Source organism: Suricata suricatta, chromosome 17 (genome assembly GCF_006229205.1).
Source record: "Suricata suricatta isolate VVHF042 chromosome 17, meerkat_22Aug2017_6uvM2_HiC, whole genome shotgun sequence".
In the NCBI taxonomy this organism is placed as follows: Eukaryota; Metazoa; Chordata; class Mammalia; order Carnivora; family Herpestidae; genus Suricata; species Suricata suricatta.
Genome location: NC_043716.1, coordinates 5,606,319 through 5,619,833, shown reverse-complemented (window position 1 = coordinate 5,619,833; position 13,515 = coordinate 5,606,319). Strand labels below are relative to the sequence as shown.

The following is a 13,515-nucleotide window of genomic DNA, read 5'->3' as shown; positions in this document are numbered from 1 at the left end:
CGGAAAACCAAGGTTCTATTGACTGAAGAAAGTAATTCTGTAGACTAGTTTTCATTTCCAAATACGAGATCTTTCTCAAACTTCTGCAAAACTGCGTTGTCAAATGCAGACTCCCAGGACCTCAATTCCAGAAAGTTCCTCTCCAACCTTGCCCAACATTAAGTACTCTAGGCTCTCAATCCGTGGCACAGTTACTCCCAAACTTTGGTGCACATTAGAATTTCCTGGCGAGATTCCTAAAATCCGGATACCCAGGTTCCCATCTCATAGCAATTAGATCAGAGTATCCAAGGGCAGGAGTCCAAAAAACCCAGTATTTTTAAAGATCTCCTGGCGATTCTAGCAGAGTTTGGGACCAGCCCCTCACATAACCCCTGCTCCTATTTATGCCATGCTGAGGTAGGGGATTAATTAAATGAAGAGCCAACAGGCACTAAGAGAAACTCTCGTGCACTGTTCAAACTTGAACCTCTCAGCCCTTGTTCACCAGATACGGCAATGAGGTGACAATGAATGATTCAGGGGCAAAAGGGTAGACAAAAGGGCTCACTCGTTACAGATTTCCATTAAATTCAAAAACCATCTCCAAAACTCCAACCAGGAGATCAAAGTATGACCTTATAACCATGCTTTGTAAAAAAGCAAATCCAAAATGAAAATTGAAAACCACCTCATTTGTGTCTCCTTCTCCTCCACTGACCCCCTGCCCCACACACCAATACAGGAATGAACCGTATCAAGCCGGGAAGTGCAATGTGTAAGAAGAAGATTCTTGAATATCACTGACATGTTTTTCAATTTCACATGAAATGGTCAGACTCTCTTTAAAATCTCATCTGGTAATACAAGCAAGAAAAGTTGACAGGCTTGGTTATTTCTTCTATTTCTTCCAAAATTCAGAAATGTTTTCTCAGGTTACTAGAACTGGTTTCTAAGGCTACTTTTAAGGTTCTCAAAATATTCAGAATTTTAAAAATCACTTCCCCAGAATTACCATATACACTCATATTCATAATTAGCGTGCTTCAAGGCTATAGTTCAAACACTAATACAATTGTCTAAATAACCCCTTAGTGAACATTCATTCCCAATGCCAGATTCCCAGATCATAATAAGTCATGATACCAGCTTTTATTCATGCAAACTCTTTTCTTGTTTACAACATATTTTCACCAACCAAACCTCGTGATCTTTTTCATGCTGTAGAAATATCCTAACATGAAGAACGTTAATTTGTGGCGTGCCTGGGTGGCTCAGTCTGTTAAGCGTCCAAGTCTTGATTTCGGCTCAGGTCATGATCTCACGGTTCATGAGACTGAGCCCCACGTTGGGTTCTGTGCAGATGGCGCAGAGCCTGCTTGGGATTCTCTCTCCCTCTCTCTCTCTGTCCCTCCCCTACATGCATGCACTCCCCCTCTCTCTGCCCCTACCCTGCATGCACACACTCTCCCTCTCTCTCAAAATAAACCAATAAGCGTTAAAAAAAAAAAAAAGGAAAGAAAGAAAAAGAAGGCTCATTTGTAATGATTATTGTTCTCTGATCACTGGGAAGTAAGCACCATTTCTATGGCCCAGTGTAATCACTGGTGAAATCTACGGCGCTGGCCAACCGCTGACAGTAGCTGAAAAACAGTTAAAATTACATGTGAATTGGAACCGAGGTTTTTTTAAATTATTCACTCATTTACAGGACAAGGCAGACAGGCTCAAAGGTGACCTCCATGATCTGTACATCCCTGGGGCTCACGCCGCTGGGTGAGCTGCTCTCTCTGAGTGTGGACGGGACCCACGACTTGGTTCCAACCAAGAGAATATGGCAAAGGATGCCATTGTCATGAATACATTGTGTGACAGAGCACAGGTTGCTAGTGTTCCTGAGAAATGAAATGAGTATTTCATTTCTACATAAATCACGGAATGGCAAGTTGTAATATTATCTATTTAAAGATCAAATTTCAGAATTTGGGACTAGCTTTTCTAATAATTTAGTTTAGTGGAGCCTGCTATGTGGTTTCTGGAGAAGGTCTTTTTTTTTTTTTTTTAAGGGAACAGAGTAACGCCTAAGGGGTGCAGGTTATCTTCTTGGGCTAATGTAGACGTTCAGAAACTGTTCAAGGTGACAGACACACAGCTCTGATTATAGGAAAAGCAACTGAACTGTACAGAATAAAGGGTGAATTCCGTGGGATGTGAATTATATCGCAATAAAGCTGCGAACACAAAAGACGGAGGGCCTAATGTGGCCATCACCCCCAGCCCATTTTCTCATTTGGACTGGAAAGTAGTGAAAACCACAGAAACATATGCTACGGTTGGGCCATCGTGAAGTCGTGTTCATGGACTCTGCCCTCCTACCGGCACTCGCGACCTTTCCAGCAAAACTAAATCCAAATCACGGCTACTGCTTTAAGTGTTAGTGCGACCCCTGCGGCTTCCAAAGAAGGACTGGACAGAGAGCCAGCGCTGCAGTTACCACCCCTGGAAGCTTGACCTGACCCTTTACCCTCACATTAGAGCAGTCGATCACTGAGGCAACTGTACCAAGTGCCCAAAACCCTTGCTGCCATTTTCTAGCTTGAGACAAATCAAGATTGAAGTGTTGCTTCTACTAGATGTAACAGAAATCCCTAGTCATTTCGTTATTAATTGCTTGCCTGAAAATTAAGTTCAGCTCAACTCCACAAGTCTGTAAGTGATGCCCAACGCCTCCCCCCACCTCATCAGTAACTAAGTTCAGCCTACGACCTTTTATTTACTTTTATACTCATCCATCTAAAATGTATGTTAGGTGCTCCACATGTGAGCGATTCGTAACTCAGACATCTTACCCATTCCCTCTGCTGGACTCTACTCAAGAAACAGGCAAGGGATGGAGGTTCCAAATCTCAAATTAACCAAAATCTCATACAGGAACATGATCCCAGCCCCTTATCTGACCACTTACACAGGAAAGTCCCAAAGAAAATCAGTAACATTCCCCTCTGGATCTAGAGGTCTTCAATATGAAAACAAGTTTCAATAGTTTTTGCTGTAAGAAGACCTGTAATTAGACTATCAAATGATACACATTCCACTTAAAAAGTTACCTATACACTTAAACTTTTTTAATGCCTACAGATCACACATCAGATTTAAAGGGTACACCTCTTGAACACAGTATGTGAAACAGTATGCACTTGGGGATAGATATTAACACCAAGTAAACTGTTTAGAAAAACTGATGTCACCATAAAACATTGCCTCCCATATAAAGGGGAGTAGAATTTTACTGGTAATAATAAACTTTGGGGATATCTACAGATACCAACACGAAGGATTAAAACCTAAAAAAATGGGGCACCTGGGTGGCTCAGTCAATCGAGTGTCTGACTTTGGCTCAGGTCATGATCTCACGGTTCGTGGGTTCGAGCCCCGCGTTGGGTTCTGTGCTTATCGTTAACTCAGAGCCTGGAGCCTGTCTGCTCTTCTCTCTCTGCCCCTCCCCTGCTTGCACTGTCTGTCTGTCTCTCTCTCAAAAAAATAAATAAAACAAAAAAAATTTTTTAATTGATCAATAATATTAATGGATTTGAATCAAATTTGAAAAAAATCAATTCATGGACATGCTGCATCTTCCTACCAGACTCGCTAATTAATTTGAACCAATTGGGTGCTGCCCCCTCTGGTTATATCTTCATGTTCCTCCTATTCCAAAGACTACATTCCCTGGCTTTGCAAAGGGATGCTATATGCATTACTGAAGGAAAAAAAATCGGATTTTAGGGCTCACCTCTCCTATTCGTTTAAGGAAACATTTATTCCCTACGAAGCTTCACCCTTCCCTGGAGAGGGGTCTGGTCTCTCACCTGAGCCCTTATGGACTGACCAGCGAACATGGACGAAGAAACTGAACACGCTCCGGACAATTTCTCTCTTTTGAAAGCAGCCTTCCTACAAGGAGAGGACCTGCGCTCTGGCTGTCCCTCGGTCATGCCTCATGAGAGACTGCCACTCACCGGATGGGGAAGCCTAACTACGTGAGGCCAGGAAGAGGAGTTAGCAAGCTACCCTGGCCTCAAATGCAGAGCTACATTTCTGATTTTGTCAAGAAAGAGACGGGCATGGGTGCCTGAGGGACTCCGTCAGTTACGCGCCCAGCTCTTGATTTCTGCTCAGGTCACGATCTCACAGTTCATGAGATCAAGCCCATTGGGCTCTGTGCTGACAGTAAGGAGCCTGCTCGAAAATCTCTCTCTCTCCCTCTCTCTGTGCCCCTCCCCTGCTCTCTCCCTCTCTCTCTCAAAATAAATAAGCATTTATCAAGGATAAGATAAATCTTACCATCTCTCTCAATTGGTGCCAAATACAAAGGGAATGTAGCCTTTTTCATTTTTTAACTAGACTTCTATAAAACCAAACACCAAACTTTTCAAACATTTTCACTATTAGACAGTAATAAAACAAAATGCAATCATGCGATTCCTAGGGTTCAAGGAAAATAAAACAATTTCCGTGTGACCTCAGAGCCTCCAGGCACAAAGAATTTCAGAGCTTTGCAACTAACCCTCTAACCGAAAACCAATAGCCTTTGGTCCCTGTGTACAAGTGCTCAGGAGTACAAAATACAAACATTTTTGATGACCTGCTTTATCCCTGCAGCTTCAAAGTCCCAGTTCACTCCACTTCTAGGAAAAAGTCCACCTAGAGTCTCAAGGGCAGCAAGGAGATCATGTGCAGTCTCCTGACTGCAATTTCTGCCCTAAGACAATTTCTGGGGGTACCTGGGGGGCTGGGTGGGTTGAGCGCCTGACTCTTGACTTCGGCTCAGGTCAGGATCCCAGGGTTGTGGGACTGAACCCCGCACCAGACTCCACAATGAATGTGGACTGTGCTTGAGATTCTCGCTCTCCCTCTGCCCTTCTCCCCAGCTTGTGTGCTCGCTCTCTCAAAAATAAAAGTGTAAACTGTTTTTAAAATTTTTTTAAAGATACAATTTCTGTCCTAAGTAGCAGACCTAGAGAAAAAAATATATATATATATTATATGTATATATATATACACATACAAATAGTAAAAACCACACTCACGGAGAAGACTGGGGAAAAGTAAAAACCAGCAGCAATGAAAAATTGCCTTTAGCTGCACTCCTAAGGAGAAGAAAGGTTTCCTGGCCTCTCGGGAGGTCACTTCCTTGAGAATCAGGGCTGTGTTTTATCAGCAATAACTTCCAGATCTCTCTCATTTTCCCAGTTCTCTATGGATAACATCATACAGAGTATCCTTAGCTGCCTTCAGTGAATACTCCACAGGATTCCGACTTCAAGCATCTGATGACCTGCACGAGGAAATGGACCCCCAGCTCCCACGGTCACTTCCGCCAGCTGCAAGCCCACACCTGTTCCCCGCTTCTTCATAAGGTCTTCTTTATTCGGGAAACAATATATGCAATGAAGACGCTACACTTCCCAACTTCTATGGAATCAACAGTGCCCCTCCGCCATCTCCCGCCAAAATCCACGCCAAAGCCCTAGCCCCAGGGGACTGTATTGGAGACAGGGCCTCTAAGGAGATGACTACGGTTACATGACGTCATTAAGAGGGGAGCCCTGATCGGAGAGGACTAGTGTCCTTCTAAGAAGGACCCCAGTGGAGCCGGTCTCTGCCCCACCCTCACACTTGCACAAAGAAGAGGCAAAGAAGAGGTCATGTAGCAAGATGGCAGCCACTGACAGGTCAAGGGAAGAATCCTCAGAAGGAAAGCTACCTCGTCAGCACCTTGATCTTCCTGGCCTCTAAAACTGCTGGCAATAAACTTCCGCGGTTGCGGCCACCCAGACTGTAGGATTTTGTTATGATGGCCCAAGCAGAGGAAGAAGGCAAACTTCCTTGTGGTTAGAGGCAGGAAGACGAATGCAGTATTTAAAAGGAGCCGACCTGGGGCGCCTGAGTGGCTCCGTCGATTAAGTGTCTGACTGAGGCTCAGGTCCTGATCTCAAAGTTCATGAGTTCAAGCCCCACATCGGGCTCTGTGCTGACAGCCTGCTTCAGATACTGTCTCCGCTCTCTCTCTCTTTCTCTCTCTCTCTCTCTCTCTCTGCGCCCCCACCCCGCTTGCACACACGTGTGCTTGTGTGTGCACTCTCTCTCTCAAAAATAAATAAATAAATAAAAGGAGTTGGCTCAGCCAGAAGGGAGGTCGTGGGTTTTGGGGTTTTTTTCCCTTTCTTTCTACCCCTTCTCATTCTGCTGCCTGGAATACTGGTGATGCCTGGAGCTCCAGCCGCCCTCAAGGCCCTTGAGAATGGAAACCATGTGCCGAGAATGAGGGAGAAGAACATTAAAGCTCTCTAGACTCTGATGACTGTGAAGCCATTTCACCAAGGCTGCGCCTCCCTGTCTCCAGACTGCATCTCCAGAAAGAGAAATAAACTGTCTTCCTGAAGCCGCTGTCTGTCCTCACCACTGCTGCTGCTGACACGCAGACTGACTTACTTGTGGTTAGTGCAGCCCCTACGATACGCATTTCCCGGCGAGGGCCATGGGAGGAGGTGCCCCGCATCTGGCAGTGGTGCAGAGGCGGGGAGCACTTCGTGGCTGAGGGCCTACGATGCTAAATGGCGCTGGGTCCACAGACCAGTTACAAACCAGCCACAAACACCTCCCTGAATAAAGTCCTAACGTCTGGTATCGCTCATAGCGTACAGCCCGAATCATCCCTGTTCCCAGAGACTAGCAGTTCCATCTCCAGGGCACACGCGCACACACGCACACCCACGCACACCTGACACATACTGTGGGCAGCACAAATAATGAAAATATGTGTGTTTGTTTTTTACAAAACATGCAAAATTATGAGTAGAAGGAATCCACGCAGTACAGACCCTATTTACATGCAATGAGATGTAAGAACATTATTTCTTGAAATAAGGGGCATATCTTGTTACATGAAAATCTGAAGCTGTCACTTTTGAGCCCACGTGTTCGCACGGAAGCCCTTCAGTGAACGCTCTCTGAGCGCCGATCCTCTGGACTGAAACGAGCGTTTTGTGCTTCTACTACTCACTGAACAAGAATCACCACCGCTTTCGCCATCATCCTTCCACCGACCCAGACTGATTTGTAAATTTCTAACATCCTACAGATTGCCCCCAAAAAACAAAAACTGTGACATAATGCTCCAGAGCATTCATCAGACGGACACTGGGAAAAGCTTTATTTCTATCGGAAGCATCTGACAAAGCTGCCCAGGGCTCTGCACATAGGTGAGTTTCGGACCCTACAAGCCACGACCTGGTCCACATGGTCACAGCCAGGCTGCACGGCTGAGTCCGCAGTGTGTGTCCGCGGAGCCCCGTCCACAGCGCCCTCTTCCCTCGCACCAATCTGAAAGGTGATTGGGGTGAGGTCACTTTTTTAAGCTGCATTTTGGTTTCTTACTCTTAGAGTTGGACATTTTTTGCCCTGTGGTGAACACGTGTCTCCTCCTTGGTTAAGTGCCCGAGAGAACACCCCTGGGCCCTCCTGCCCGGGCTCTGTCCTGCTGCTGCTTCTGCTAAGAGTTCTTATATGTTACCAACAGAGCGATCGACTCCTCGTCCTGCACTGTAAATATTTACGACGGGGCGTTGTGTACCTCCTCATTCTAGTGATGTGTTTGCACCTGTAAAAGATCCGGAAATGTGCATGCTCTCAAGTAGACTCTTCTGTTTCACTCTGTCACAGTTCGCGGGCTTGAGGCCCGCACTTGGCTCTGTGCTGACAGTGTGGAGCCTGCTTGGGATTTTCCTGCTTTCCCTCTCCCTCTGCCCCTCTCCCACTGGTGCTCACGCTCTCTCTCGCTCTCTCTCAAAAATAAACTTTAAAATTTTGCCGATCCTTTTTTATAAACACCATGATGCCTTCTACTCTATTAAGAATGCTGCAGAATACCACATTCAGAGATGCTCTTTCTCAAAGTCATGAAGAGACTGCTCCCCAGTTCCAGAGTCCCCGCTCCCACGTCACAAGCAGGGTGCGTGTGGCCCTCCGTGCTTGGGCCCCTGCGGAGCGTCGAGCAGACTTACTCTCACACCTGAAACAAGTTAAAAACCAGACAAAATCTGAGATGGTCCTGAAGACACTGGACATCAGGCAACATAGGGCAGTGAGCACCGAGGCAGGAAACACACGAGGTGAGGCTACGGCTGTCCCCAGCTTCCTGTGTGTGTGTGGGGGGGGGGGGGGGTCCTTGAGTGCAAAGGGACAAAAGGTCACGGGGGTCTAGGCACATCCGGGAGGCGTCCTGGTGTTGAGAACATGGATCTGGGTGTCCGAGGAGACCAAGGTGACAAGAGTCTAAGAAGCTGAGCGCCGGGATAAGAGAGCTGCACCGATAGAATCCCACAGATGGGCAAGGAGCCCTCCTTGGTCAGCACACTCCTAGAAAGACCCTCTACCCACCTGGACAAAGAACTCCCCACCAGAGGATGAGAGGGGACAGTGCCCAGGCTGGAGCAGTACTGAGAACATCCACCGCAGCTAAAATGCAAGACTCAACAGGATCCAACTATTTCCGAGTAACTTAACCAAAGAAGAAAGCTCAAAAAGACTCATAGGAACGCAAAAACACCCAGCACCCAACATCTGGCCTACAATTAAAATATAAAACTCGCCCAGGACGCAGAGAAGCAAAATAACATGACCCAAAATGAAGAGGAAAATCAGTCTATTCTAACGGAGTCCGAAATGGCGAAGACGCCAGGATGAGCACACAGGGACCGTGTTCACGGCTATGTGGTGTGTGTTCGAGAAACCGAAGGGCAGACGGAACACGTTAGACGGACGTGGGATCCACACAACAGAACAAACCGACGTCTAGACAGAACAGGTCAGGAGGTCACTCGAGGGGGGTATGTCCACTAACCCGCCTGGAGCGGGGCTTGCACAGGGTGTGCGCACGTCAAAACTTACCAGACTGCACAGCTGAACTAGGTACTGTGGGTTAGAGGTCAACTACGCCGAGACAAAACTCATGAGAACGAGACTGTCTTGGAGCCTCGCTCTCCTAGTGGGAAAGGGGCCTGCCCGTCACGTGTCCATAGTTCAGACCCTGCCTGGAGCTCGAGGCCCAGAGCTCAGGGTCTCACCAATCAGGGTCGCACTGCTCCAAAGGCAAATGCTCGCCCGATGCCCTTGTTCTCGAGTTCCGTACTCTTCAGCTGACAGCAGCAACTACAATCCTCCGTCTGTTTCGCTACCACCATCCCTCTCTGTGTCCACACTGTCCAGATAACACGCACCTGCATCCATCTGGCCTCCCTCCTCCCACCCCTCCCCAGTTATTTTCTGGTACCTGCCAGTCAGGGGCAGGGGGAGGGGGCATGAAAAGAGGGGACAGACTCAGTCTCTGAAACTCATGGTCTCTAAGAGGTGACATTTCCTCCTGCCATCTGCAGGAATGCTGAAAGAGAAACCCTCTCTTCTCTATTCCTAGAGAGAGGTCCCATGGAGAACTGTCTTAACTTTCTGGGTTTCACATGCCCATACTTGCTTCTTCATAAATAGCTTAGCGGATGCTGCTGCTCCTACATTTCGTTTTGCCCTACAAATCTGCAATTGCTTTTACAAAGTCAGAACGTTACTTCCTGAAGCAAGTATGGAGCGAGAGACTTCATTCTCTTTCACTCATAACCTGTTGCTAGCTATATGAACAGTCTTTTACACTATGAAACATTCTCGGGCACCTGGGGGGCTCAGTTGGTTAAGCATCTGACTTCGGCTCAGGTCATGATCTCATGGTTGGTGGGTTCGAGCCCCACGGTGGGCTCTGTGCTGACAGCTCAGAGCCTGCAACCTGCTTCAGATTCTAGGTCTTCCTCTCTCTTTGACCCTCCCCTGTTCATGCTGTCTCTCTCTCTCTCTCAAAAATAAATAAGAATATTTATTTTTAAAAAACTATGAAACATTCTCAAGCCCCCTTTTATTATTCTGGGGCGGGGGGGGGCGGTTATCCAAACAAGTCAATGAGGAAAAAAAGATTTTATGGGGATACGTTTTAACAAGAGACACACTTAGGAACACAGGCTATTTTATATAATATACCTACTTGAAATAGAGGGTACTTTTTAACCTCTCACATTGCTTACCTAACATTTTAGCTTGTAGGAATTATGATCAAACCAGTTTAATTTAATAGCCGTCTAGGCTTTAGACCTTAACTCATTCTACTTCCTTATGTGTGCTCTACATGCCCACAGAAAAACTGAAAGGTAACCGTTGACTCTGGATCTTTCTGTGAAGAGAACCCAAAGCACACAACTCAACATGTGTGCCAGTTAATGCACAAAATAGTCAGTGAAAGGAAACAAGAAGCAAACACTCCTGCCCCCAGATCCGGGGGTCTCCATTTGGGTTCCAGATGCACACAGTCACTGACCAACAGAATCAGGAGGGAAGCAAGGATGTCATTCGGTCCTGTCCTTCAGGAAACCCTGCCTGGAAATCCTGGATTGGGCCTAGTGTTCCTCCTCGGCACCCATGTATGCTGAAATCAAGAAACACCCAGTCCGGGGGGCCTGGGGGGCTCAGTCAGTTAAGCGTCCGACTTTGGCTCAGGTCATGATCTTGCAGTTTATGGGTTCAAGCCCAGTGCTGAGCTCTGTGCTGACAGCTTGGAGGCTGGAACCTACTTCAGATTCTGTGTCTCCCCCTCTCTCTGCCCCTCTCCTGCTCACTCTGTCTCTGTCTCTGTCTCTCTCTCTCTAAAATAAACATTAAAAAATCTTTGTAATTAAATATAAAAAAAAGAAAGAAAAGAAATACCCAGTCCATAGCAAATTCCTGATGTATGGGCCCAGCAACATTTTCTTTAAAGTATATTAGGCTGGTTTGGTACTGCTTCTTTCTAGTGAACCCTAACGTAGACCCACGTCTAACCATTTGTGCTTCAACTCTTCCGATAATTACCTCCATAGAGGCTAACTCCGAGGTGGCCTTTTAAGGGGCACAGGTGAGGATCCAGGCAACAGGCCGGCGTCTGTCAAGTGACGGAACGGGGAGGGTTTTGCCCGCAGCTCGGGCGCGCAGGCTGGAGCCCCCTGTCTCCGCCCACCAGGCTCCGGCGGCCGGCTCACAGCTCTGTCCGCTGGGGTACCCGCTGCCGCACCTCCGCCCGCTCACCAAGTCTGCCCGTTTTGAGGCACACGCGTACTCCCACGGCCAGGCCCTGGACAGGGCTCTAATTCCTCGAAGCTCTGGTTCTTGGGGGCCAACTGTCTTTCACTAAAATGCCAAGTCCACTGTTTTTCGGGGGCGGGAACCGAGGAGGGACCAGTATGAGGCATTAGACCCTCTGCCCTTCATCAGCTTCCCGCAAACATGGTAGTACTTTTTCTCCCAGATATTCTAAGACCATCTCTACCCGGCTCCGTCCACTTACGTCACAGAGACTGTCTGCTGTGATTTTAACTGTGTCTCCACCACTCTGTTCTTGAAGAGTGGATGTAACATCCTCTCCAGCAGGTCACGTCTATCACATAGCGTATGCCCCACAGGTTTCCAAAGGACACTTGCCAGGAGCTAGTTATATTTTTACTTATGTAATCTCTACACCCAATGTGGGGCTTGAACTCATGGCCCCAAGATTACTACGAATCTCATGCTCTTCCGACTGAGCCAGCCGGGCGCCCCAAGGAGCTAGCTACTCTTAGCATAAAACATGGTCTGAGAAGCCACAACCTGGTTCTCCAATACCACATGCACTCGGCTCAACGGGGCCCCCAAACAGATTTGTCCATTTGGAACCTCAGAGGTGACCTTATCTTGACAGATATCATTAAGATAAGGATCTTGAGAAAAGGTCATCCTGGAGTTGGATGGGGCCTAAATATACCGGCAAGTGTCCTTATAAGAGACGGAAAAGACGACAGAGATGCAGTGCGACATGGGGAGAAAACGAAGCAAGGACAGAGGCGACCAGAGTCCTGCTACCACAGCCCAAGGAATGCCATGAGGTGCCAGAGCTGGAAGAGGGAAGGAAGGATCCTCTTCAAAGCCTGTAGGAGAAGCATCGCCTTGCCAACACCCGGACGTCAGATTTCTGGCCTCCCAAACTGCAATAGAATAACTTTCTGTTGTGTTAAGCTACCGATTCTGTGACAATTTGTTAACAGCGACCGGAGGAATCCACCACACCATCTTTAAACCACGAGCCGCCAAGCTTTCTCTGTAAAGAAACAGATAAAAATTTTAGGCATTGCCAGCCACTCTCCGTAGCAACTATGTGACCAAATGGGCGTGGCTATGTTCCAACAAAACTTTATTTATAAAAACTAGCAGTGGGCCATGTTTGGCTCCTGAGCTGTAGTTTGCATACAACAGGATCTAAACGAGACCCATCCTGTAAATGATCTCTATCATATCTGTTCATTTTTCATATCCTTCCTCTTTCAAATTTATAAATATTCTCTGGAAGATAAGAAACTTCAATGATGGACCCAAACCTTAGAGTTTTATTTTCAAAATTTAAGCTCAAGATACATTTCAGGCTCTTTTTTAATCCTCACCCCCCCCACCCCACACACACACCTCGCAAATCAACAGGCAGTGGAATTAGGGGTCGGACAACCCGTCCCTGATTCTCTCGCCACGTAGGTAAATAAGCACACCACGGAGGCAGCAGACCTCGATGCCTCGGGCATCTTCCTAGCTACGTGTGCTTCAGCAAGTGACGGCTAATGACCTGAACACACCTCTTCTTGCTGGGCATGAGAACGTGACTTCCCAACCGTGCCAGTGCCTACAGATTTTCCTTCGGTAAATAAACACCTCCTTGTGCCCAGAACCTTCTATTATCTAATTAGGCTTCAAGTGTGTTTTCTCCTCTTCTTTCAGGATCACATCCTTCTCCTTCATTTATCTCACTCCTGATTTCCTCCCAATGTTATCAAACATGCCTTTCTCTCCAAATTGTTGATTCCTCCTTTCCCCCTATAAGCAGCCTTGATTTATCAAGCCGGCATATTCTAGAATACCTCAAACTGCTTTATGCTCTCCTGGCACATATATATATGTATATATAAAACTAGCAATCCTCCTAAGACGGGAAAATAAGTAGAACACATACCCTGCACATCACTGCAACTCTTCCTCTGCGTCCGGACTGTGGGGACCGCTAGATGAATACTGCTTTATGCATCCTTCTGCAATGCAGCTCTGTTAATTCCGGAAATTTCCACAGTAAACCCGGTCTGTCAGTTGCCATGGAAACTGCCTGCTTCCTGCCACTACTAACAAAATGAGTATCTTTGCTAAGATTTAAGATGAGGCAAAGGGAAGAATTGGAAAAAAAAAAAAAAAAAAAAGAAAGAAAGAAAGAAAGAAATCCAAAAGGATTTCTCAAACACTCCAAATACAAATTTTCAAATTCTGGCATTCACGCGCAGGGAGCAGGAGATACTGATGACATAAATCTGCAGTGCTCTGAAGCAGTCCTGATTTAGGGAGGAGAAAGCAATGGTCTACCACTAAGGAAAAGAGTAACATCAGAGCGTGCAAGAC

At 46.8% G+C, this 13,515-nt stretch overlaps 1 protein-coding gene across 2 annotated transcripts in view; it reads right to left on the bottom strand.

Annotated features, from left to right (window-relative positions):
- Positions 1 to 13,149, bottom strand: part of MAP2K4 (mitogen-activated protein kinase kinase 4) — a 75,426-nt gene extending 62,277 nt beyond the window's left edge. The window contains exon 1 of one of the 2 annotated variants that reach the window (XM_029927645.1): positions 13,082 to 13,149. Coding sequence is in view for 1 of the 2 variants with exons in the window: in XM_029927644.1 (XP_029783504.1) it covers positions 11,396 to 11,466 (71 nt within the window). In the remaining variant the exon portion in view is untranslated. Of the gene's footprint in view, positions 1 to 11,395; positions 11,482 to 13,081 lie in introns of those variants that run through there. The other variant, XM_029927644.1, reaches the window with a different exon arrangement.
- Between the last annotated feature and the right edge of the window lie 366 nt (positions 13,150 to 13,515).